General features: G+C 41.8%; 1 protein-coding gene across 1 annotated transcript in view; it reads left to right on the forward strand.

Moving 5' to 3' along the window:
• CCDC178 (coiled-coil domain containing 178) overlaps positions 1-25859 on the forward strand; it is a 418122-nt gene that overhangs the window by 287423 nt on the left and 104840 nt on the right. The window contains exon 18 of the mRNA XM_063451434.1: positions 1563-1712. Coding sequence (XP_063307504.1) covers positions 1563-1712 — 150 coding nt within the window. The remainder of the gene's footprint in view (positions 1-1562; positions 1713-25859) is intronic.

The raw sequence follows: 25859 nt of genomic DNA on the forward strand, positions 1-25859 counted from the left end.
TTGAGATATTCAGTTACAGTACATGTCCAATAGTTTGAATACGTCAGTAAGATTAAAAGGGGCAGGAAAAATGAACATTTTTATTTAATTTATCCTCTGTATTCTGAAGTGTTCAATTTCCATTTTTCTTCCCTCCCACTCTTTCATTAAAAAATATGAATTCCCTGCCTAATATATTTCAATTGCAGGCCACAATATCAAGGTGAAAAGATCTCATGAGAAGAACGAGTGTTCTATCTATATTTTTTATACAACTATGCCTTATGCCAGTTCCTAATCTATATGTGTTTGGTCTGTTGAGGAAGACAGAAATGTGGTAACAAAGGAGAATGTGTAGACTTGTCCTTTTTTTGTTTTTAAATAAAAACCTTTCTTACATGCAGCTATCTATCTACAATATTTATTTATTATGTTGTGACATGTACTACATTTAAGGGGATACTCCTAGTGCTCAAGGTGTAAGGCTGAATGTGACAGATCACGTTTTCCGCATACATTTGAATGGCCAGTGGCCTCCATTCCCTTCCGTAAGCAGTTTTATTTCTTCATGTGGAAGCTGCATGAATCTGAATTGTTTGTATACGCTGTCCTAAAAGCAATGGCTAATAAAGTAGCATGTGCACATATAACAAGAAACCATAGCGGTAGTACCCAGCCACTTGTTGGTTAGAGCATTGATACAAGAAACTGTAATCGGATTCAAATCTGCAAGAAGGAAAGCAATTCTTTATTTAAATATAAATGTATATCCTCTCTTCCAGCCCCCTCCATTTGTAATTCTGCATTTATTTTTGTAGGAGGAGACCAGACATGTCACATTATTAATATTCCAGCAAAATGTAGAATATAGACCATGTTCATGGCATAGCCTCCCATACAAAAGTTCATTACTTGCAAAATCATTGTTCATAATTCAGTGGTTCACCAATTCCCATCATCATCCCATATTTCAACCTTGATAGCTCACTATATACTTGTTACAGTCACTATTACCCCATATATTTATTTATTTATTTATTTTAAGTAATCAAATGTCTTCAGCAGCTGTAGCTGTCCTTCAGCCAATAAATGTTGTCCAGACATCTCAATGTGCCTCTAGTAACCAGGCAAAGTCCAATACATGGTATGTGTCTTCCCTCTCTTCATGTATCATAGGATGAAAAGCAAAGCAAAATAGCCTGTATAATGTGCTTCCGCTTTCAAATTAAAGGACCTTAGGATGCCCCATCTCCTCATTCGTAGTGCTGAGAAATACTGTTGCCCCCACCCTATAAATAACTGAAGTCAGTTGCTATACCTGTCATAATAACATGGCTTCCTATATTACTATAGACTAGAGCAGGGATAGGCAACCTTCAGCACTCCAGATGTTTTGGGCAATATCTGGGGTTCTGAAGGTTGCCTATCTCTGGACTAGAGCATAAAACATGTTTATTTCTTCCTCTGTCACATTATACCTGCTATAAGAAAATACCAATTGAAAAGTATCATATTTTTCCAAAACAAGGTTTTCAATAGAAAATATACAATCATTAAATTAAACCATTACCTCTATTATACAGGAAAACTTGATGGCATCACTTCATGAAAACAGAATGCTAGCCAAAGAGTATAAGACACTGCAATCGTGTTATTTAGATGAGCAAGATAAATTAATGTCCGTCTACGAAGAAAGACTGAAGATGGAGACCACACTACGAGATTATCTACAGGTATTCTTTGCCATGCATTGCATCTTACACAATTTAAAGTGCTGAGGTTTTTCGTGTACATCTATCTCTACTTAAATGCTCTATTCTAATTATTTTAACCCCTTTATTACATGCACCATACCATGTACTCTGTCGTAGTAATGGCTGGTGTACAAGGTACAATTATACAGGTAGTAATGGCTGACATACAGGGTACAATTATACAGGTAGTAATGGCTGACATACAGGGTACAATTATAAGGGCAGTAATGGCTGACATACAGGGTACAATTATACAGGTAGTAATGGCTGACATACAGGGTACAATTATACAGGCAGTAATGACTGACATACAGGGTACAATTATACAGGCAGTAATGGCTGACATACAGGTTACAATTATACAGGTAGTTATGACTGACATACAGGGTACAATTATACAGGCAGTAATGGCTGACATACAGGTTACAATTATACAGGTAGTTATGACTGACATACAGGTTACAATTATACAGGTAGTAATGACTGACATACAGGTTAGAATTATACAGGCAGTGATGGCTGACATATAGGGTACAATTATACAGGTAGTTATGACTGACATACAGGGTACAATTATACAGGTAGTAATGACTGACATACAGGTTACAATTATACAGGTAGTAATGGCTGACATACAGGTTACAATTATACAGTTAGTAATGACTGACAAACAGGTTACAATTATACAGGTAGTAATGACTGACATACAGGTTATAATTATACAGGCAGTAATGGCCGACATATAGGGTACAATTATACAGGTTATAATTGCTGACATACAGGGTACAATTATACAGGGTACAGCATCTCCCCCAAATCATGGTTCTCTCATTTTGTGGCAAGACCTGATTGCTGCCATTCTCCTCACTAATAGGGGTGTGAAGCATTAGCCCTCAAAAACTCCCTAAGGCTGCACAAGGCATATAATCGCCATGATACCGTACCAAAGTGATCAAACTCCCTTTTTTATTATGCATCGTTGGTGGTTGCTGTAGTTCCCTTTACATGCCAATCATATGCCAGGGATGTTTTGAGCTGTTGCTGGATGTCTCAAGCAAGACCACAAAATTGTAATGTATGTGTGAAAAAGTATGTGGCAGCAACTGGTGGCGAGACAGTAAAGAGAAACAACTGAAACTGTCCCATATGAAATAGCCCAAGTTGCTTCCTTTTGCAAATTATACGTCATGATGGCTGTAAACAAGCAGACATGTAGTCTGTTTGTAGTCCTTACTATATGTAACCATAAGTGTCCTTTCCTTCAAATGCAGGCTGCTTGGATTATAGCTCATTCAGTCCTGTCAGTGTGCTCATACACTGATAAAGAAGTCTTTTTTTGTGTGACCTTGAACATCAAGCAATGTTTAAAATAATAGTTTAATATTTTAGTAATGAACCATATACGGTAGTTAAAATATAATTGTATGTATTTGAACTAGGTTATTCACTCAAACTTTAAATTGTAGAGAATTGAAATCCAAATGGCAAAATTAACGGAACACTCTGGGCACCATAATTACTTCATCTTCACAGAAGATGTCTCCCCAGGTACTGATCTGCTACCCAGCCTCCTGTGCTTGTGCTAATGGGGAAGTGTTGGCTCCAGCAGTGAGTCAGCAGCAGTTATAGGCTGAGAGCATCAGATGACGCCCTCCGTCTATCACTGGCTGCCCATCAAGATTAGATATATGTACATTTTTCATCTTTACTCTTGAAGGTTGGCAAACGGTAGGCTGAAAGCAGCAGCTAACACTCTCAGCCTATCACTGCTGCTCCTTCTTTACTTAAGCCTGTGCTTCATTGAGATTTAGTGATTATGGTGCCCGGAGTGGTTCCCTAATGTTAAAATATTAAAACTTTGACATAGCAGAGTTGGAGAATTTCTCAAATTCAGCCATGTTTGCCTTAATTATGCCATTTGATTTGATTTTAATTCAATAATATTCAAAGTTTAGTGAATAACCGACTAAGTGGTATTTATTTATGTAATATAACTTATTGATGAGGGATTCAAGTTTCGGAGTGAGTTAATAGGGATGCCGGTGAATGTTTTCATAAACCTTAAAGGGATACTGTAGTGCCAGTAATACAAAGCTGTATTCCTGCCACTACCGATCCCTCTGCCTCCCATCTCCCTCGCGTCCCCCCTCCTCGGTAAATAAATGGTTAAAACCCCTTTATTTACTTACCTTATCCCAGTGCCGATGTCCCTCGGCACTGAGTCGAAGCTCCGCCCCCTCCTCCGTCTCGCAACGAGCATGGTTTAATTGCCGTGCGTGCATTAGACCTCCCCATAGGAAAGCATTGAATCAATGCTTTTCTATGGGAAAAATCCGACGCTGGAGGTCCACATGCAGAACGTGATGACGTCCAGCTTCAGATAACGGACCAAAAGTCTGTTACGATTCTGGAAACGCCCCTCAGTGGCTATCTGGTGGACAGCCACTGAGGGCGGACTTAGTGCTGCTATATTCTACATTGCAGCGCTAAGTGCAAAAGAAACACTACACCCAGACCACTTCAGTGAGCTGAAGTGGTCTGGGTGCCTACAGTGTCCCTTTAACAAAAATAGGAAGTGAATAATATAGCCATGTAAATGAAATGATATTCTTTTAATTCTTTTTTCGTACCACCTGAAATCCTACGTAATCCTGTTATACTAATTGTAACCTAAAAAGGAGGGGAAAATACAAATGTTGAAATGAGTAGAAATTTTATTTTTTTTACTTTTATCAAGTATGCTAGAGCAGTCTTTTCATTATAATATGAAACTGTAGTAAGGATCATTGCACTAATGCAGGAGGATTTGTGATAATGTTGCAGAAATTTTTACTGTCAAAACGGAACTGCAGTGTAATGGCTTTTGTTATCATGTCTTCTAATAACTATTCAGCATTAATTGACCCCACATATGTTAAATTGAAATAATATGTCAGCCACGTAATGTGATAAAGTAGACCTATAAAATACCTCAGGAATTCTGTGGGCAAGTCCCTTAAACAATAGGTAATATATCGTTTAACCATGTTCTGTCATTTTGTAGTTGCAAATGAAAAATATGCTTCAAGGGATAGTGTAGGCACTTTAACAACTTCATTTTAATGAAGCTGTCATAGTGCATGCACTGCTGTCCTGCTTTTGCCCCCAAAATCCAATATTAAACTAATTAGATGGCTTGGAAGCGTGGCTTTCAGCCATGCCTCCAAGCCCTCTGGGTTCTCATACAGTGACAGCACGCATGCATGTGCAGTGTCATCACGGTTGGCCATAGAGAATCATTGTATTCTCTATGCCAGAATCTTAGGTGCATCATGGCAAGCGCAGCGCATGCTCGTAAGGTGCTCCAAGCTCCTTTATGAGCATCATTGGAATTTGGCTGTTCCTCAAGGATGACATCACTCGAGGAGGAGGTTGCGGCAGTGCCGAGGGACACTCTGCCCTGGAGAAAAGGTGCTAACTAAACGACAAGGCGCATCAGGGCAGTAGTATTAGGAATACAGATATGTATTCTTAATGCTTCAATGTTCCTTTCATTTACAAATTGTAAGCTGTGCTCTTTGAGAACATCTTCTTGTTTGTTTATGCTAACTATAGAGAAGGATACAGTATAAAAACACTGAGGCTCCTAGCCTTGCATGTAACAGAAGGAATTCTAGGCAGTTATGCCAAACTCCGCTGCAGCAAATAGATGTGTTGTCTCTTCTAAGTGCAAATTGAATTTTTTAAATGCTGTCATTTTTATTGTAAGTTTAAAAATGTAAGCCAAGAAATTGAAGATTATATTAGCTTTAGTGTACTAATAATCTTAATTTTAGTAATGACAGGAGGCAAATATTTTCATATCTTTCTTTACTCAAAACTCCAGCAGCATAGAAACAGTAACAACCAATCATAAAAAAGATATGCTGCCCATAAAAGGGCCTGTCTATGACATCACTTCCTCTTTCTTTGAGGCGGAAAACATATAAATAACAATCAAATTACAAACAAGTCATATTAACCAAATGACAACATATTAGAACAAAAGAAAACTCTGGTGTGTCCATGATGCAGCAGTAAGGACGACGAAACTTCATCCCATAGGGAAACGTTCACGCTGAAAGAAAAAGGAAAAAGGTGAAAGGACTCTGGCATGGTAACCTGTCCGCATATTATCAACAAATAGCACCTGAAGTACCAATGACTATTATGATATCTTTAACCTGTGTATAAACATGTGACTTCGAAGGTAGTAACAATTAATACAAATAAACATAACATAAGTGAGGAAAAAACTTGTTCAGATATACACTCTATACATGACCCAACCCGAATCTAGTTGCAAAATATAATACAAACCTGCATGCTTACCTGAGCTCTGAATGTAACTTGAATAACGTGAGGAAACCTGGGCGGGAATCCTATAGGGTGGGAAATATTTGCCTCCTGTCATTACTAAAATTAAGATTATTAGTACACTAAAGCTAATATAATCTTCAATTTTACCACATGACAGGAGGCTTCATATTTGCATTTTTAAAGCTTCGAATTGACTAGAGTGAAGGAAGCATGGGCGGATTGTCGAAAGTAGAAAGTCCTAAAGGTACTCTCTCGCGACCAATCCGCGCAGCGCATAATGTCGGGCAGGGAGGCGCCGGCCGTAAAGGCTTGGGACACCGCCACCCCTCTGACTGAATGTGCTCCAAAACAAGGTTCGACACCTGCTAAAGATAGTATCCAGCAAATCCATCTGGCCAGCGTTGTAGTGGACACCGGTCTGTGCGGTTTCACGTAGGAGATTAGAAGTTGGCCCGTAGGACAAGTACGCAGAGGGTTTGTGATCTCAGTATATCTCATTAGAGTTCTGACTACGCATAATTTGGGATCCGTTCCAAAACATGGGTATGACACCGATGTTGAGTCAGATTTGGTGCTTCTCAATATGTTGAAGGTAACCCCTTCCGGTGTGAGGGAGAAACCGTCCACATCGAACGCCCTGACATCTGCCACTCTTCTCAAAGAAACGAGGCATAATAGGAGGGCCAGCTTCGCTGAGAGTTGCTTCAGTGATAGATAGAGATTGTCCGGCCATTCCCTAAGGAATTTTAGCACCACTTCCACCTGCCAGAGGCGTGAATACTTGGGTGCTGGGGGTCTCGATAATTTGGCGCCCCGCAGCAACCGGCAAACCAGCGGGACCTGTCCTACGGGTCTGCCTTGTACTGGGATGTGTGCTGCCGAAATGGCGGATCTGATCACGTTGAGGGATCTATACGATCGTCCCTGCGTGAACAGATGTGATAGGTAGTTAAGGATCAGAGGGACAGGTGCTGTAAAGGGATCTGAATCCCTTTCCACGCACCAATCGTTCCAGGCTGCCCAAGCGGAAATATAGCATTTCCTGGTGCCGGGAGCCCATGAGTCCCAGAGGAGATCCTTAGCTGGTTGCGATAGGCCGTGGACTGTCCAGGAGCCCCTGAAACCGTCCAGGCCACTAATTCCAATAGTCCTTCCAGGATGAGGGGGTGAGGCTCTCCCCGAGGTCCCGTCAGGGTTAGCGGAGAGTTGGGAAGCAGAAGCGGGTTCTCGCACGACATTTCCAGGAGGTCTGGGAACCACGGTTGGCTTTGCCAGAGGGGTGCGATGAGCAGTAGTAATATCTTGTGGGTGCGTGTGTATCGTAGCACCCGTGGAATCATGGAGAACGGTGGGAACGCATACGCTCCTTGAGTGGGCCAATTCTGTAGAAACGCGTCCGTGGCTTCGCTTTGCGGGTCTGGGAGCCAGCTGTAGTACCTCGGTAACTGGTGGTTGGTCCTGGATGCGAACAGGTCTATTGTGAGTGGGTGCTTCCACTGTCGCAGTTCTTGGAATATCTCCCTGTTGAGTGTCCAATCGCTGGTGTCTCGCCAGTGGCGCGAGAACCAGTCTGCTGTCAGGTTGGAGACTCCCGGTAGATACTCCGCTTGTAGCATGATGTTCCGTGAAATGCAGAACTTGTAAATGTCTTTCGTGGCTTCTGTCAGAGCTCGAGACCTGGCCCCGCCTAGGCGGTTGATGTACTGTACTGCCGACACGTTGTCCATGCGGAGCAGGATGCAGCAGTTCGATTTGTCCTTGGCCAGACTGCGGATGGCGAAGGACCCCGCTATCAGTTCCAGGCAGTTTATGTGGAGTTCGGTCTCGTCCCCTCGCCACGGGCCTCCCGTTGAGGCGTCTGTGCAGTGTGCGCCCCATCCCCATAAGCTGGCGTCCGACTCCACGATGAAGTCTGGGGAAGGGCCAAAGATCGCCTTGCCATTCCATGCTTGAATGTGCAGTAACCACCATCAGAGTTCCTTTCTCACCTCCGTCGACAGTGGGATCCAGCTGTCGTATGAATGTCCGGTGCGTAAGTACTCCGCTTTCAACCTTTGCATGGCTCTGTAGTGCAAAGGACCCGGGAATATTGCCTGGATAGAGGAGGAGAGAAGTCCCACGATCCGGGCGAGCATCCTGAGTGATATGGTGTCCATTCTCAGTATCCGTCTGATTTCCTTCCGTATCGAGGCCACTTTCGTCTGGGGTAACCGAAGCACGCGTTCCTTCGAGTCGATATCGAACCCGAGGAATTGGACTGATTGTGAGGGGGAGAGAGACGATTTTTGTCTGTTCACCATGAAACCCAAAGATTCCAGCAAGCGAACGACAAATTTCGTCTGCAATCTCAGTCTGGCCGCCGATTCGCAGAAGATCAGCAAATCGTCCAGATATATCAGGCATCGGACGCCCGAGGACCGAATGTGGGCCATCACCGGCTTCAGCAGCTTCGTGAAGCACCACGGCGCCGAGCTGAGGCCGAATGGCAGGCACGTGAACTGACAGAGATTTCCGCGCCCAGATCCAGGAGTTTACTATTAATTCGGATCAGTGCCGACCGACGTCTTTCTGTGCACAGAGCAGCATTGGAGGCACACTGATCGTTGGGCCCATTCCCGTATAATATTCGGGTCGAGTTGAGATCCCTGACTGAGTGCCAGGTCTGCAAAATATAAAATCTTTGCGATGGGGCCGAGTAGGTCTAGCACCTTGTCCTGTGCCGCCTTCATGCCCTTCTCCACACCCTTACGCGGGTCACGTCCGGCACGAGACATGAAGACCACTACTGTATTATCAAATTCGGGTGTAAGGGCTACTTTGTCCGGTATTAGTGGTCTAGGGCATTCTGCTCTGAGGCGAGCCGTACGTCCTTCTCAAGAGGTTTACGTAGCCAATAATGTATGAAGTCCGTCAAATGGTCTGGTAGTGTCCATTCGGAAGAGCGTGGGTGCCGAATGGTACGTGGATCAAATAGGGGGTTACCCTGGTCGTCCGTGAACCTTCCGTCCGTTTTTTCTGGCTTTCTTGCCGTAAGAATTATCTTCTTCCCGGCCGTCTTCGTCTAGAAACGTCTCCTTGACGAATCTTGAGGAGGTGGGGGGTAGGTCCTGCCACTCGTCCTCCGATGGTGAGCCGTCCCCGTGCCATTCGTCCACCACATCAAGAGTGTGTGGCACATCTGAATCCTCCTCATCTGAGGAGTGTAGTGCCCGGGGTGCAGGTGGCCGTCTTTCCGTGCTCTTACTCCGCTTAGCGGGTAGATTGCTTTTGCCTTTCGAGGACGGGGGAAAACCCTTCCTCTGCCTCTTCGACTTGGAGGGCTCGGATCCCAATGCTTCCATCGGTTCTGGGAGGCTTGTGCCGCCCTGGCTTTGGGGTAGCGCCCTCAGTAGGGCTTTTTCTACCGAGGCCTCCACAGCGGCGTTAATCATCGCCTGAAAGTCTTGGCTAGTCTGAGTGTCTTCCATGACTCGTAGCCTTTTTTCTCGTCCTGTAGGGCGAAAGGGAGAGAGTCAGTGGGGTAGTGGCGATTCTTATATATAGTGACGGCCCTCTGGTACAACTGGGGGTCGTCCGCCAGTCAGTAGAGTAGAGGGTAGGTGTGAGCCTGAAGTGTAGCGGATGGGAAAAAGGGGGGTGTCTGGGTGTATCCAGATTCACCAGTTGTATCAGAGTTCAGTGCACAAACAACAGGCAATCGTTATGAGTTGAGGTCTGGGCCTCCGTGCTTGTAATCGGGGTGCACCCCGGGTGGTGTGCCGTGGAAGACCAGAGGACACCCACATCAATAATATAGGTCAGTGCTTGACTGAGCATGCATATCTGGGGGGTCGCCCCAGGTGGTGTACCGTGAAAAATACCCAGAGGACACCCACATACAGTGTACGGTAATGTACAGTAATACAGTAAGACCCTGTGTAGGGTGCACAAGTAACTTGTCCCTGGGCAGTGATAGTAACAGTAAGGAATCCCGTGAGGGATATGGCAGGTATGGCTGGACCTTGCAGGTCTGACAATATAGTCTGGCTCTGTAAAGGGTATAGCAGTGTACCATAAATCATCCTAGGTAGGGTAAATGAAATGCCTCTATATAACGCACGGAGAGCCTGTATGACCCTGTGGGTCTGGAGACATGAAAAGTTGAAAATTTGTATGTGTCTCTTTAAATGCATGCATGTAATAAAGTTTAAGGCAGGTGATACAGCAAGGTCCTGTGTAGGCAGGCCTGAGTCTTATAACCAGTGAAAAAAATTTAGTTCCAGAGAAAAAACTGACTGTTTTCGTCCTCTCCCTATTGTAACATGTAGGGAGGGGATGTACATGAATAGCCCGGCGGTCGGGTGAGTTACCGATCCGCCGAGCGAGCGGGGAGGGCGGCCGCCCGGTATCTCGCGAGCCGCAAGATCCAAGATGGCCGCCGCCCGCGTGAGAAAAAAAGGAGTTTCGCGGTCCGTGGTCGCGCGGCGCGAAAGGCACGGAAAAATAAAATACAAGCAATACAAATAACCTAGACTCCCTCTACCCATACCCTACCAGCCCCCCCCGAAGCCAGAAATAGACGTGCCGGCCCGCGAGGAGCGCGCAATGAAGGAAATCGCCGCGCTCGCGGTTACCGGCCGCAAGGTATAAAATATAAGGTTTAGCAGGGGGGAATAAGAAATACAGGAGGGACAGGAAGATAGGGAATCAGATAGGGAAAAAAAGATCAGATACAGTAAAATCAATCAAAATACAGTAAGTTTGCCAGAGAGGCAAAATACTCTGACCTGATGTTGGCTGGAGCAGCAAAGAAAGAGGAAGTGATGTCATAGACAGGCCCTTTTATGGGCAGCATATCTTTTTATGATTGGTTGTTACTGTTTCTATGCTGCTGGAGTTTTGAGTAAAGAAAGATATGCAAATATGAAGCCTCCTGTCATGTGGTAAAATTCAAGTATAATACATTTTAGTTTTTTTTTGTTTTTGTTTTTTAAATAAATGTTCATTGTGATTGGATATTCAATAAATGCTTGCCTCTTATATATAAAATATTCCAGGTTGCACACCATAGTGTACACTTACTACTGCTAATAGTATGTTTTTAGTAACAGAAGTTGCAACATTGTCCTAAAACAAAATAGAAAATGATCCAGTTCAGATTGTTTTAGTCACTGAAATGTATGGAAACAGATTAACAGGCTAGCAGTGACTTCTGTGAGAACCCAATGGCCAATGAACATGTATTTCTGTCATTGCATTAGCTACTCTGTCAGGCTTATTTAATAATGTGAAAATGGAATTCAAAGTGAATTTCAAATTTAAAGGAATACTATTTGTAACGGACCGTTTCGCTCAATATTTTGTCCTGCTGCTGGGGTGCGAGACTGACAGTCTCTGCTCCCTGCAGGACACTCTGCCGCTGGGGAGGAACGATGGCACCTTCTTCTCCCTGGGGTACACACTGCCACTGGGGAGGAAGGACGGCACCTTCTGCTCCCTGGGGTACACACTGCCACTGGGGAGGAAGGACGGCACCTTCTGCTCCCTGGGGTACACACTGCCACTGGGGAGGAAGGACGACACCTTCAGCTCCCTGGGATACACACTGCCGCTGGGGAGGAAGGACGGCACCTTCTGCTCCCTGGGGTACACACTGCCGCTGGGGAGGAAGGACGGCACCTTCTGCTCCCTGGGGTACACACTGCCACTGGGGAGGAAGGACGGCACCTTCAGCTCCCTGGGGTACACACTGTCGCTGGGGAGGAAGGACAACACCTTCAGCTCCCTGGGATACACACTGCCGCTGGGGAGGAAGGACGGCACCTTCTGCTCCCTGGGACACACACTGCCGCTGGGGAGGAAGGACGGCATCTTCCGCTCCCTGGGATACACACTGCCACTGGGGAGGAAGGACGACACCTTCAGCTCCCTGTGATACAATCTGCCGCTGGGGAGGAAGGACGGCACCTTCAGCTCCCTGGGACTTACTCTGCCGCTGGGGAGGAAGGACGGCGCCTTCAGCTCCCTGGGGTACACACTGCCGCTGGGGAGGAAGGACGGTATCTTTGGCTCCCTGGGACTCACACTGCCGCTGGGGAGGAAGGCCGGCACCTTCAGCTCCCTGGGATACAATCTGCCGCTGGGGAGGAAGGACTGCACATTTAGCTCCCTGGGGTACACACTGTCGCTGGGGAGGAAGGACGGTACCTTTGGCTCCCTGTAACTCACTCTGCTGCTGGGGATCTCGGCCTGCTGCCCACCATCCCGTTGGGCCCGGTGAAGAGACCTCAGTCCCATCTCCACCTGCCTGTTGTGGTTCCTCACAGGACCAATCTACTTCGGGTTCTTGCTGCTGCCTCAGCTAGAGACGGCTAACCTCCTCGGATGCAGCCTCTACTCTGCTGCTGTAACACTCTTTCCGCTGAGCATACTCTCCGTCCATCCTTGAGTTTCGCTCAGCCATGACCTGGTTCCAGATCACCTGGAATATCTCCATTGATACATCACCCCCATACTGGTCCACTCGCTGCCTCACCTCGGCCAGCCAATCATCTTCAGTGTCAGAGCCTTCCATACTTGTCTGCTCCAAGTCGCTGGATACCTCTGCTGCCAGTGGCGCTTCACGAGTGCTAGCGATGCCCTCAATTTGTAACTCCAAGGAATGGTGTTGCCTTGTAGCTGCCCTCCTGGGCTGTGGGAATGATGCTGCCGCTTGCCACCAATTGTAACGGACCGTTTCGCTCACAAGGGGATAATCCCCCTTTCCAGATACACAGGCAACTACTGCAAGCACCAATCTCCCGAACTGCAAACTACATGAATACTGGAATAGCTGAACAGGAAAAGCATACAATCCGCTTACACTCCTGGCAATCAGCATACAATCCAATTCCCCCCAAGAATGAGACGACACTTCAGCTTGAGGGTTAAAAACAAGAAGCCAAGATTTATTCACACACTGTCTTATAAAGGATTCTCCCATGCAAGGGAGGGATTTACAATACACCAATCACACAATGGTTACATCCCACAGATTCCCTCCCCTTAGCCTGAGAGGTAATCCAATTATACATACAGTTTAAAACCAACATTCATAACTCTAAAACCATACATCCAATTCACATAAGAATCAGACCAGGGGTTCAGAAGTTAGTAAAATATATTTTGGGCCCTGGCTGGCACATGGCTATCTGGCTCAAACTGGTTTCAGAGTCTTCCATCCTGGAGATAATGGAGAAATAATCCAATTACCTCCCAGGACAGAGACCAGACTCCATTATGCACATGGGGACACAAAGACAGTAAAACACTTTAAAATACATAAAGTCACCTTTTACACATAACACACAGACATTTCATATTCCCATATAGCTGGGATCTGAGCGCACAAAACTACCGAATAGCGCTCAGATCCTATTCACACAGTTCAATTGCCATCGAGCCGAAGTCTTTAACTACACGAATGGGCTCCATTGCATAGCTATCTGGGTTAACACATTCACATAAAGTCAGGTCCATAGTCCAAAGGCAAGAGGCGGGCAAGCAGCCCCCTCCAAGGACACGTGGCGAGGTTGGTTTCGCCACACTATTCTGTTAGGAATGCAAAACTATATTCCTCCCTCTGTCTCCGCAACTCCCATCATGAAAGGGTTAAAAAAAAAAATAATTTCACTTACCTGATAAATTTGTATCATTGCCATGTCACCATGTTATTAATATTAATGCAATGACGCCATAGGAAATCACCCTGCCTACGCTACAAATGTTTCTTAGCTTCTAGCCTTATGTCATGACCACTTGTTTGTAATCACAATATGCTAGAGGCGCAACTGTTTATTACCACTACACGAGGGAAATCTATAGCGACGCTATACTCTACTAGTCATGTTCAACACGTTATTGTCTAGTTTATTTTTGTTTTAACATGTATATACACTCTCGCCAATACTGAGCATGTATAAGTATATATGAACGCAACTATGGCGCATGGAAAAGCCTGTACCTAAAAATCTAAAAAAAAAAAAAAAAAAATTTATCGCTACCACTGTTTAACCCGCTGATATGCACATGTACGCTATTGTGGCGTCCGTCAATATTTCTGAAATGAAGCATAATGTACAGTACGCGTTGGCTAACACAACCTCTGCATATAACCTTGTATATAGTTATTTATTACTTAAGCTTAATGCGGACTGCGGGAGATGGCGGAATGTGTGATGCTCTGCCTGGTGGCACCCTGCTTTAATGCTAAGCTGGAAACTGAAATAGGACTGCATACTCTTTAGTCTGCACTGTGTAATCTATCATAAAGTAAATTACTGTCTCACCTATCGTATGTTAGGCTGTTACTGTCCAAAACGTATGTCCCTCGCTTCAGTATAATCACGCATAACCATATCAATGACACTAAAGCGGTGACACTTAACAAAGAGTCAACCTTAAACTACTGTCACTAATTAGCCGGTGCTCAAAGTTAACATTATTATTTGTTAAATCTAGCAAGTCTTAACATGCATGACTCCTTAGTGTTTCAACATTACCTACCATGTATACTACATTTTATTAAGCATACTCATTGGTTAAGATAGAATTGTTTAAATATTAACAGAAAAAACTGTGCATATACTCCTGCCACTGTTTACCATGTATACAACGTGTGCGCTGTTGTGGCGCTTGACCTAACAATGTACCTACCTGCACAACAAAAATAAAGAATAAAAAAATAAATTAAAAAAAATCATCTCAAGATGTCCTTTCTAGCTCCAGATTGCTCTGCCACCTCCACTATCAGCTGGTAGCATGGACTGATTTCAGAATGGCATCTTTGATTTACTTCAAGTGGTCATCTGACACTGTCAGACAATCAGTGGCCTCAAAACGGCTTGAGAAATTGACATATTTTTCTCAAGCTGTTTTTACAAATGGGGAATCACTGACTGTCTGAGAATGGTAACTGACCATTCTAAGTCACTCAGCAGCATTGTCTTTGCCGAGGCTGTCCTAGGCTTTAGTTTTGAAGCTTTTCAGCTAGATATTGGATGTGGCAGAGTGATCCCGGACTGGACAGGAGATTTTGGGATTAAGCAATTTGTTGTGGTGCCTGTACTATCAGGTGTAGGGTTAATCTTAGGGTAATGGTTAATTCTTCTATGTGGTAGGGTTTAGGTCAGGGGTAAGGTTAGAATAGATTTGAGGTTAGAGTTAGTATCAGCATTGGAGTAGTATTAGAATGGGGTGCGGGGAGGGTTGGTATAGGATTAGTGTCAACTACCAAAAATGTATTCAGATCCTAGACATATGAGGCATTTAACAATCAGGACTTTTTCTTAGTTGCACTTGATGTGTAAACAATATAATAATAAAAAATATGAATACATTTTTTTCTCCATTTTTTACATTTTGTTTATTCCTAATAGTGTGTTAGGAATGCCATAACATATTAAAAGAAAGTCCTTTTTGTCCTCTAAAAAAAACAATATATTTTATTATTATTATTATTGTTGTTGTTAAAGAAAAATTCTTAAATTATGAAGGAAGAAACACATAGCATAAATTTAGGATTAGAACTTGGACAGTTGCCTCTGTCCGTTAGAGATTAATGCCCCAGTGCCTAACTGAAGTGATCTAGATGAGCACTCTCTTTAATATTTGTATTGATGTATATGTTATATTTCAATGTCTTCTCTAATCTTTAATAACCCCGTGCCTGGCAGGGATTTAGGGATAACTCTCTCCATAGCTGTCCCTGTGAACATAAAAGGAGAACAAGAATTGTGCAGCTCTCACAAAAGCGGCTGAAATTTTTTTATTTTAGTATTTTTCATTTGTATAATTTGAGACTTTTTAATAAGTAACATTTGTATTCCTTTAAATTGGGGGTTATTTCCTACCTGGAGAGTCGTGTTAATAAAGCACAAGCAATCATATTCAACAGCACTGTAAAATGAGAAAATAACAAACATATTATTGTGACAAAGCAATCTACATAATACAATTGCCAATCTAAAGAAAGTAGGTATAATCACATAAAAGCAGTGTATCCAAAAGGGAATATAGATGTATTTGATTATTAGCAACATACAGTATTTATAGATTGTATGTCATATAGACATTGTAGGTGGTAGGTGGTTGTGTGAGGCGAGTCTGGAGGTCTGCTAGGGAGAGAAATGGAGATGCTAGATTATGAACTTCCCTAAGAACATGTGTTTTTAAACACTGGAATTAGAAGTACTGAAAACGTCTATTAGGGCGAGGAAAGATATAAGGATGGAACAGTCAGAGGAATATGACCTCAAGAGATGGAGGTGGGGTTGAAAACTCAGAACAGATTATAAAGGCTTGTAGCTACAAGTGTGTATTAATGATTTCAGGGACGATGCTTTTCTGTAGAAAATTCTATTAAAAGAACACTCCAGCTTTATAAATAAATGTAGTTACTTATAAATCTGAAATGTTGTGTAGACTGTTTGGGATAAGGGGTCCACTTTCCCCCAAAATAAAAAGGTTACTTACCTCTAAGCCAGAGGCAAGTTGTTCCTTTGCTGTATCCCTGCTCAGCACCCAAGAATATTATCATTGATGATCATCTGGCCAATCTAATGCTTCTCAAAGAGAAGCATTTTGGGGAAGTGAGCATTAGTGTCAATCCCCAGAATCTGGCAGCACTGCTTGTCAAAGCCAGTGCTTCTCTATGACCAGCCTCATATCCAATTTGAGTAAGTGTTAAAAACATGTGAGGAAGAGCACCCTCCAGGCTGTTTCACTAACAGCTGGGAGGGTGCAACCCATGACCTTTTCTTGAAATCGGCACCTTTATTAAATAATAAAGAGTGGACACACTGTTAATCTCTTAAGCACTTCTGCAAGCCTTTTCACCGTGTTTTGAAGTGTTCCTTTCAGAGCCATATATTTTTGGAGTATTTATTTAATTGGTTAGCATCAACACATGTATGTGTGTGTATATATGAAGTCTGTCCGGAAAGTATCCAGCCATGTAAAATGAAAAATAGAGACATAATTATTGAAGAATATACAAGATACGAGAAACATTGTACATAGGACAATAACGCCTCTCAGCCCTCTTCAAAGTAGACACCTTGGAACCTTGGTACCTTTTTCACTGTTCAAAACACTCTGCAAAATCCTTTGTTGGAATCGCCATCCGCTGACTTGTTGTATTTACCTGAATCTCATCGATGGTCTGAAATCTCTCCCCTTTTAAAGGCGATTTTACTTTTTGGGAAAAGCAAGAAGTCGCAGGGAGCCAAATCTTTCAAACGATTCTTGACCATCTTTGAAGCATTTGTGTCACAATTTTATCAGCCTGCACTCAGCCGCGTCGTCACCAAAAGCCTCCTGAATCATCCGAATAGTTTCCGTGGCGGAATGTTTAAGCTTAATGCAAAGTTTGTTGCAGATTTATTGCTCTACACGTTCAGTCATTTTAAATGTGATGGCCACACAGTACACATGCTCACTCAATGGCATCTAGCGCCCCCACTAACTACTACAGTGAAGTCGTCATTGTTCATACATGCACATTCCAGTCCACTCTCCTGCTCGGTTATATCGATGTCGTGCAAACCGTTCTCATTATATTAACAATGTCAAAACAAATCTTGTACATATCTACTATATATATTTTATATACATATATAAAAATACCTGTTTTGATAATTACAAATGTAAAAACGGATAATGTGTTTATAATATTAAAGAATTTATAATAAGAAGCCCATAAGTCATTCTAAAAAAAGGTGTATAAAACTGTTTTGTTGGCAAAACACTATGCTATGTACATAATTTTATATTGTGCTGCTTATGTTAAGTGACATTATCTTACTTTGGGGAGCACTTAACAATCGCTGCTTGGTCATGGCCTATTCTGTTGTCTTTTATGATGAAAATTGCTTTTATCTGGGCTAAGCAGCAATCTTCAAAATATCCCTTTGTTTACTAATTTTATACATTTCTTTTCATCTAATATTATTTCTTTCTTTTCTAGTTATAGCATAGATGAACCTACAGTTAGCTGGAAACATTTGCTATTAGCTTCTTTTTCTATAAAAAAAAAAAAAATTAAATTTGAGGATAATCCTACCTCTGCAGCTTATTCTGTTCCTGGCCACTGACTGTGACAGTGAAATGCTCATCTGAAAGCACTGGAGCATCCAATCTAAAAGCATAAAACATATTACATTTCATGAAAAAGCTAATTCAGATTGTTTAATTCTGGTAATATTGCCTCTGTCACCTTCAAAATCAAAATGTTCTTTCCTGTTATTATAAGGAAAACAACCAAATTGCTAGAAAACCCATTTGAATATACAGCTGCCTTATGTTGCATACTAATTTGATGAAAGTGTTCCTGCCTTCCCAGCATACTGTTGAATGCAGACTCTTTTTTTTTAACATAAGAGTGGTAGTGTTGATTGGGGTAAAAGATAAGATACCACCGGAGCTCTGGGCTACTAACAGAATATAATGTGTGTGTTTTATAGCCATTATAGGAATTCATAGCCAAAAAAATAATAGGTCACCTAACATTTATATTATTTAGTAAAAAATAAAAAAAGCATAAACAAATAATAAGCAGGTTTTAAAGGATAATTCTAAGCACCACTGTAAGATTATTGCAAAGTGCATGGGGCTTAGAGCACCCTGAGGCCATTCTCATGTCTGAGAGTGGCTTATAGTAATTTCTAAAAACCGATGAGGATATAAAAACAGCCCATACGAATTGTGAGTCAGGAGCCTGGACACTTAGTTCTAGGTAGCCAGTGTCAGTGTCATCTCTATTGTGCTGTTTTAAAGAATGCCGAGCAACAGACTGTGCATGTGCGGTGATTAAGACAGACTAAACTAGATAAACTACTATGGGATAAACTACATATCCCATAATCCTCTCCTTCACAGAGGATTTGCGGATAAGGGTAGTTAGTCCCTCTTCAACCAGAATGAGATACTTCTGATAGGATATCTAATGGTTAGTATTTTATTTTTCAGGTATTTAGTTTAGTGTCCCCCTAATTTTAATATGGTAATTTGTTTATTAGGGGGTGACTATTAGCTTGGGGACCCCTAGTCATGGGGAGATTAGTAGGGGACCCCTAGTCACTGGGGGGGAATATTTTTACAACTAGCCCTCACCCTCCAATAGGTGGTGGCAGCAATGAGTTCCACCCTATTTCATTTAGGACCCCCACCTGTCACCAACGGGTGGAAGCTAGGGGTGAACAATATGACCCCCACCCTTATCAATTAGAGCCCCCACACGCCGCCAATGGGTAAAGGTTAGTGGAGACAATAGGTCCCCCGTTTAGTTTATTAGCCCCCATTTGCGGGGCACGGGTGGAACTGGAGGGGACACTATGGCTCCCCCAGTTAAGTATTTTAATAGGAGCCTTACCATGGGGGAATAGGTAACCTGTGTTGGATTAGCGACTGCGCTGCAATAGTGTGTGGGCAGATGAAGGCAATGTGGTAAACATCAACCAGGAACACTAAGATGGCGGCGCTAATATGATATAAATCTGGGGAAGAAATAAGGCAGAAAAAAATGTGAGATGGGGGCCCTGGAAGCATTTGGGGATAACAGGGGGCAATAAAGTGTAGAGGAGTCTGTAGAGGATTCAAAATAAAACAGACTGTGCCACTTTAAAGTGTTCACAACACAAGGAGGAAGAAAGTCCCACAACAAGGCTTGATGAATTTCTAACGTAAATGGTGCTTAATTATAACCTAGGGCAAGGCAGTGACTTCCTAATTATAAGTACACAACGTACAGTTTATTACAATAATTAGTAACACTTGTGACTGTACATTCAGATGGTGAGATAGTTTAGTAAGTTACTGCTCCAGGTGCAATGTCTTTAATATCTACTCAAGCCTCTGGGTCACAGGTTCAGCCCATCTTTTAAATATTTTAATGTTAAAAATAATAACACTGAGTTGGGTAATAGATACAGTTGGGTTTAAAATAAAAATGGCTAAATAAATTTTCATGTAGGCACCAGGAGTAAAATGTTATCCCTCCCTAGCCAATAACAGCCGTAGTAGTAAGAACAGAGCAATATGTATCTCAATACCAATACTAAATATTCAAATCAGGCTTAATTCAGAAGTCAGGTGGATGGTTAGGAAACACCCCAATCTTTAGCATAATACCTTGTAAATCATTTACAAACTGTCTACCACCTCTGATATAAATGCATTTGGACAGACATCATTCTAACATGTCAGGTGATAGGAACAGTATGTTTGCCAAAATCAGTACTAGAAACATTTTTATTTCTCTAAATCAGTGGCTTTCAAATCAAGGTACGCCTACCAGTCCAGGATTTAGGGATTATTCAGTTATATCTAATTTGTTTTTAGATAGAAAAAAAATCACCTTGACAAAAGTGGGTAATCCCTAAATCCTGGACTGGTAAGCGTGCCTTGAGGACTGGCTTGGAAACCACTGCTGTAAAAGATACATAAGACAAGTCCATGGCAACCAGTCTATGGCAGGATAGGATGTTGCAGCCATAGTGACCATGTCTTGTAATAGTGACACAGAGTCAAGCAGTTGTTCCATTTTTCTAACTTTGGTTAACTTATGGTTATGTTTGATTTGGGATGGTAGCATTGAGCTGACCGCTCACTCTGCTACAGAGGACGGAGGTCACATACAATTCAATCTAAGCATAATTAGTGAGTGTGACATATGGGTATTAATAAATTGTTGAACTAGTAATTAAACTTTGGACTGTGAGATGGTAGCAATGATTGGTATCACTGTCAGGCTGAGGCCCTTCAAGTTCCTAGGGCTGCTTTGGATATTAGTGGGGGAATATTTTGTAATGGAATACATTGCTTAAATTTAAAAAAATGACCAAAGTAATAGTTTTATTTTTTGTCATCCTCTTTTAAAAATGGTTACATACACAAGTATATTTTCTAGTTTTCTGTATATTTTGCAAATATTTATTTGTATTATTCATTTTATTGTAATGTGGAAAATACTAATACTCCTTTCCATCTTATTGCATTAAAACACGCAAAATATATTTTTGTATATAAATCCATGATTTTCTTTTTCTAATCCATAACCCTGGCAGTGTTAAAGAAACACTCTTGACATCTAGAGAGAGCATCTTAGCTTGCTTTAACTTTAGGTGAAATACCGGATTCATCCAATTATATTTTATAAAAGTCTGAATTTCCCAAGAAACCAACAGTTTTATCAATGTCCTTAGTCACCACTTCCCGTCAGGGCCAGATTTCCATTAGGCAGAGTAGACACCAGGAAGTGCTTTGCAGGAGGCACAGGAACAATGATGCACACCTCTATAACCAATAATAGATCAGTATGGAGTTATTCACACTATATAACAGTTCCTACAGCAATACTATTAAACATAGGAAGGCAAGTACTTTTCAAATGACCCCTTAAACTCCACATGCCTTATACAAACTTTTCTCTTTCTCTAAACTAAACCCTTCTCAAAACCTAAACAAACGCTCTCCTCAATCCAAAATGTAAGCACTCTAAGGCTAAATAAAAAGCAAAACCCATTACCTTAACCCTAGGTGTAACTTCTGTTCAAAAATAAACAGCCCAAGTAACTCAGTACTAAATTCACCCCCACCCTAACTCAAAACTCCATAATCCTAAACATTTTACCACCACTATAACCCCTCTGAAGCTCTTAATCTTCTTAGATCGGCACTGTAACCCCTCCCTCGCAAGAAAAAAAATATTTTAAAAATACTAATATTGACTGTGTTAGAATGTCACTGAAATTCCAACTCAAAAGATAAACTGAGACAAAATAGGGACTTCTTTGTCTCAGTTATTTTCCTATGCCCATCACATCTAGAAATGTCAATCCCCCCACAGCCATCACCAGTGATGGCTGCAGGGAATTGGTTTTGCACATCATTGACGTTGGCTCCTGTCGCTTTAAGAGGACCGTCCGGAAGTAGGGACAGGTCTAGCTGAGTAAAAATCACCTTTGTCCACCCCCAGCCACAGGACCCCCATTGCCGGTCTTTGCAAATTATGCAAAGTCCCCAGACACTTAACACCATATGTAATCTAACTTTAACAGTTCAATAACCTTAACTACGTTATCCTAACAGTTTCTAATAGATCTTTAACCCTAGCTGCACACAGTCACTACCCACAGATTCAAATACAATACGTTACCAGAAGCAATATCCAGATATGTAGATGCATAGTGAGTTGTCAATTTAAATACATGTTTTTAAAAAATAATGTATTTATTTTTATGCTTGCAATGTTTGGTTATTAATTTAATTAAGCTTACTTAATCTGTTTTTTTTTTTTGTGGTTGGGAGGAAGGATAGCAGGTTGTGCCTTAGAATTCTGTGTCAACAGGCGCCTGACATGTAACTCTGACGCTGCCTCACGGTTTGCTTGAGTTACACTATAGATCCAAGCAGAAATTAGGGAAACCAGGCATATTTGGCAAGCTTAGTAGACAAACACTAAACTTGCACTGCACATGCATGCTGCAGCACTTGTCTGTCATATACTTCTCAATAAGCTGTAATATGATTGATCTACAAGGCTTTACAATGAGAAGCAAATATGAATGTGACAATTCCACCTGGCACCAGTGAAATATGACAATATAAAAATTAAAACTTAACTTAACTTATAGGTACACAGCCTCCCAGGTTTACCTCCCAGGTGGTAACCAACCACAGCAGAAATGTATGATACACAAAATGTTAGGAATCCTGCTGATGTATCTAAAAACAAAGATATAACATAGTGCAATATTGGAAACACAAATTTACAGTTGCACTCACAAGTTAGCGATGAACGCATGGCTATTTTGGCAGAAGTCTGGACATGAAATGCACAGAAGTGTGTCACAATATGGATGGACTTTTGAAAACGCAGACGGGGAACGGAATCAACAGCGAATGGAAACAGCTGTAGGAAGAGACACACCAATCAATCCGGAGGTACAGAGAGAAGACGCCCACCACTCCACCAATGACATTTTGGGGGTTAGCCCTATTTAAAGAGGACTGTGGGAAAGGGTTATTTAGGCTGTAAAGTTTTTATTACATTGTTGTTACTGCTTTTACCTATATGGGTCCCTGCGGAAGTTCTCATTTGAGAACGAAACGCGTAGGACCAGCATTTTTTTTTTCTTAATTCTTTATTTTATTCGTGTATATGATATACAGGCAGGTTTGCACTGCACAACAGCTGGTGGAAACTGATCATCAGACAAAGTATAACAGCTGTGTGGTATCAAGAAAAACATTGCACATTTCTTGTTATTGAGAATAAGCAAGATTATAATAAAGTAGTTAGTAGTATACATGTCGAAGCAGCATACAGATTAATGCAATTACTCAAAAATTACAATGAAAAAGTAAGGGGAAAATGTTGTTACATGTAATTAATGCCACTGGGTGCATAGTGAGGACTGCATTAGGAGTTATTAGTAAGATTATGTGTCAAATGCAGATTGGCAGGAAAGGCAGGTCTAGGGGGATATAACACAGGTTAAATAACTACTATTTAGGTTAAGCAGAGAATATGGGAACTCCGCCTTTGCCCATCCGACATCCAAATGTGGCCTGTAGCGAAGTCCAAGCTGTGTCCCACAGTTCAGCTCTCCACCGGCCCCAGACTTCTACAAAGTCCAGTGCAATGATCTCACTGATCCTGTCGTGCTACTGCAACCCGGACCGAAGCTTGTGATCTTCTGTCAGGCTGATCGGTGCGATATGCATTCTTCCGAACATGTAAGCAGCGCCCACGGGTTGTTCCTTTGTGGACTGGGGTCCAGGAGTGTAGTGAGCATCGGTTGAACTGGGCTTTTGGTGTGCACGTGCTTTCCTCAGCTCTCTTACGCCTCTTCCAATTAGGCATCTCAAGACGGTCTCTCCTAGCAGGCCTGGAGACTCCGCTGCTATTCGATGTACTGGACATAGCTAGAGCTTGTTTTGTGGGCATCGCTGCTCGAAGGCCCGGAGTGTGCCAGAGTTGAGACCAACTTCGCTCCATATCTTGAGCAATACGATCAGCCCTCAAATCCTTAGGTAGAAGCAGTTGTGTGGTTATATGCTTAGCTCCGTCAGCCATCTTGTATTGCATGTGGCCTATCTGCCTGTGCGGTCTTGAGCAGGGCAGCACTCCAGTCCAAAGAAGGGGGGGGGGGGGGTGACGAGGCTGTAGAGAGGCTTCAGCCAGGTGTGCTCACCAGGTCAGGAGATCTGCAGTTTCCCCATTCGCCGGGCACTCTAGGCCACAGATGTGAGCCACGGTACGTGCCGGTCAGACCGTCACCGTACAGGCATGAAACATAACAAGCAGTTATAGTGTCGGTCTGCAGCGGATTAGGATAATTTCTGCGTCAATGCTTAAAAAGCCAGAGCTAGAAAAAAAACGTATCCAGCCATGTTGAATGTCAGGCCCTGCCCCAGGACCAGCATTTTTTAAGACTATTTGTGTAAATTATTTTATTAGTTAATAAATATCCTTTTGAAATATAAAAATATAGACATTTGTAAAAATATATTAAAAATATATAAATGGTAAACTGATGATCAAAAGTATATGTATAATGTAAAAAAATATATATAAATTGTTATAAAATATATAGTAAAAAATGTATTGTAAATAAACATGAGGCTAATAAAAAGGGTAACTAGGGGAAGTGATATACATAAAGAAAAAAGGGAGAAAAAAGTAATCGTCAAGGAAAAAAAAATGTGTTACAATGTTTTTTTTAAATCATAAAATGTTAATCAAATCAAATTCAGAACTGAGGTCTTCCAGTTCTAAAATGTTAAGATTACTTCACTTCTCCTGCGTAATTTATTTATATCTCCATCTCTCCAAGATTTTTGAAGTTTTTGTATAGCTGTACCTTTACGAGCTTTTGGGTCGTTGTTGTGGATAACAAAATGTTTAGATAATGAGTGATTCTGAAATCCTTTTTTTTGTTCCGATTGTGTTCCACTATCCTAATTTTCAGACTTCAGGATGTCATACCAAAATATTGGAGCCCACAAGGGCATTACAATAGGTAATTAAAGTACTTGACATTGCATGTAATGAAATTCTTAATTTTAGATATCTCTTTTGTCACGTTAGCCATGACGTGAGTGTATTTTCTCTTTGTGCAATCCATGGATTTACACAAAACACATTGTTGACATTTATAAAAACCTATATTGCTAGGTGTGCTTATGTTCTCTTTTTTTTTCCTAAAAGAACTGCAACAGGATGAAACTATCTTTACAAAACCCGCTGATAAAGGAGGAGGTGTAGTCATAATATCTAGAGAAAAGTACAGGAAAAGGAACCTCTTAAACAACTAAATGTTACTAAAGTAAACAAAACATTAAACTGTGATCCAACTCCTAGAATTAAAGACATTCTAACGCAATACCTTAGAAAGGGAAAACAGCTTAATTTCCTTAATAAAAAGGAGTTTACATATTTAAATACTTTACATCCTAAAAAAATACTAGTCATCTACTTTCTCCAGAATATACAGTAAAAAAAAAAAAAAAAAAATCCCCCCAGGGCAGCCGAGATAGTGTCTGGGGTCAACTGCCTCTTTTCTAACCTATGGGCGTACTTAGATATTTTGATCCAGCATTCAAAAAAGATTGAGATCTTAGCTTAAAAATTATTTCTTTTCTCCAGAATTTAAATTCCAACTACTTTCTGGTTACATGTGATGAACAGTCCCTATATACCATTATCCCCCACGAAAAGGGTCGTGAAGCTATAACCAAAATATTAAAAGCAGAGAATACCATCCCTAA

Source organism: Pelobates fuscus, chromosome 4, assembly GCF_036172605.1.
Source record: "Pelobates fuscus isolate aPelFus1 chromosome 4, aPelFus1.pri, whole genome shotgun sequence".
Lineage (NCBI taxonomy): Eukaryota > Metazoa > Chordata > Amphibia > Anura > Pelobatidae > Pelobates > Pelobates fuscus.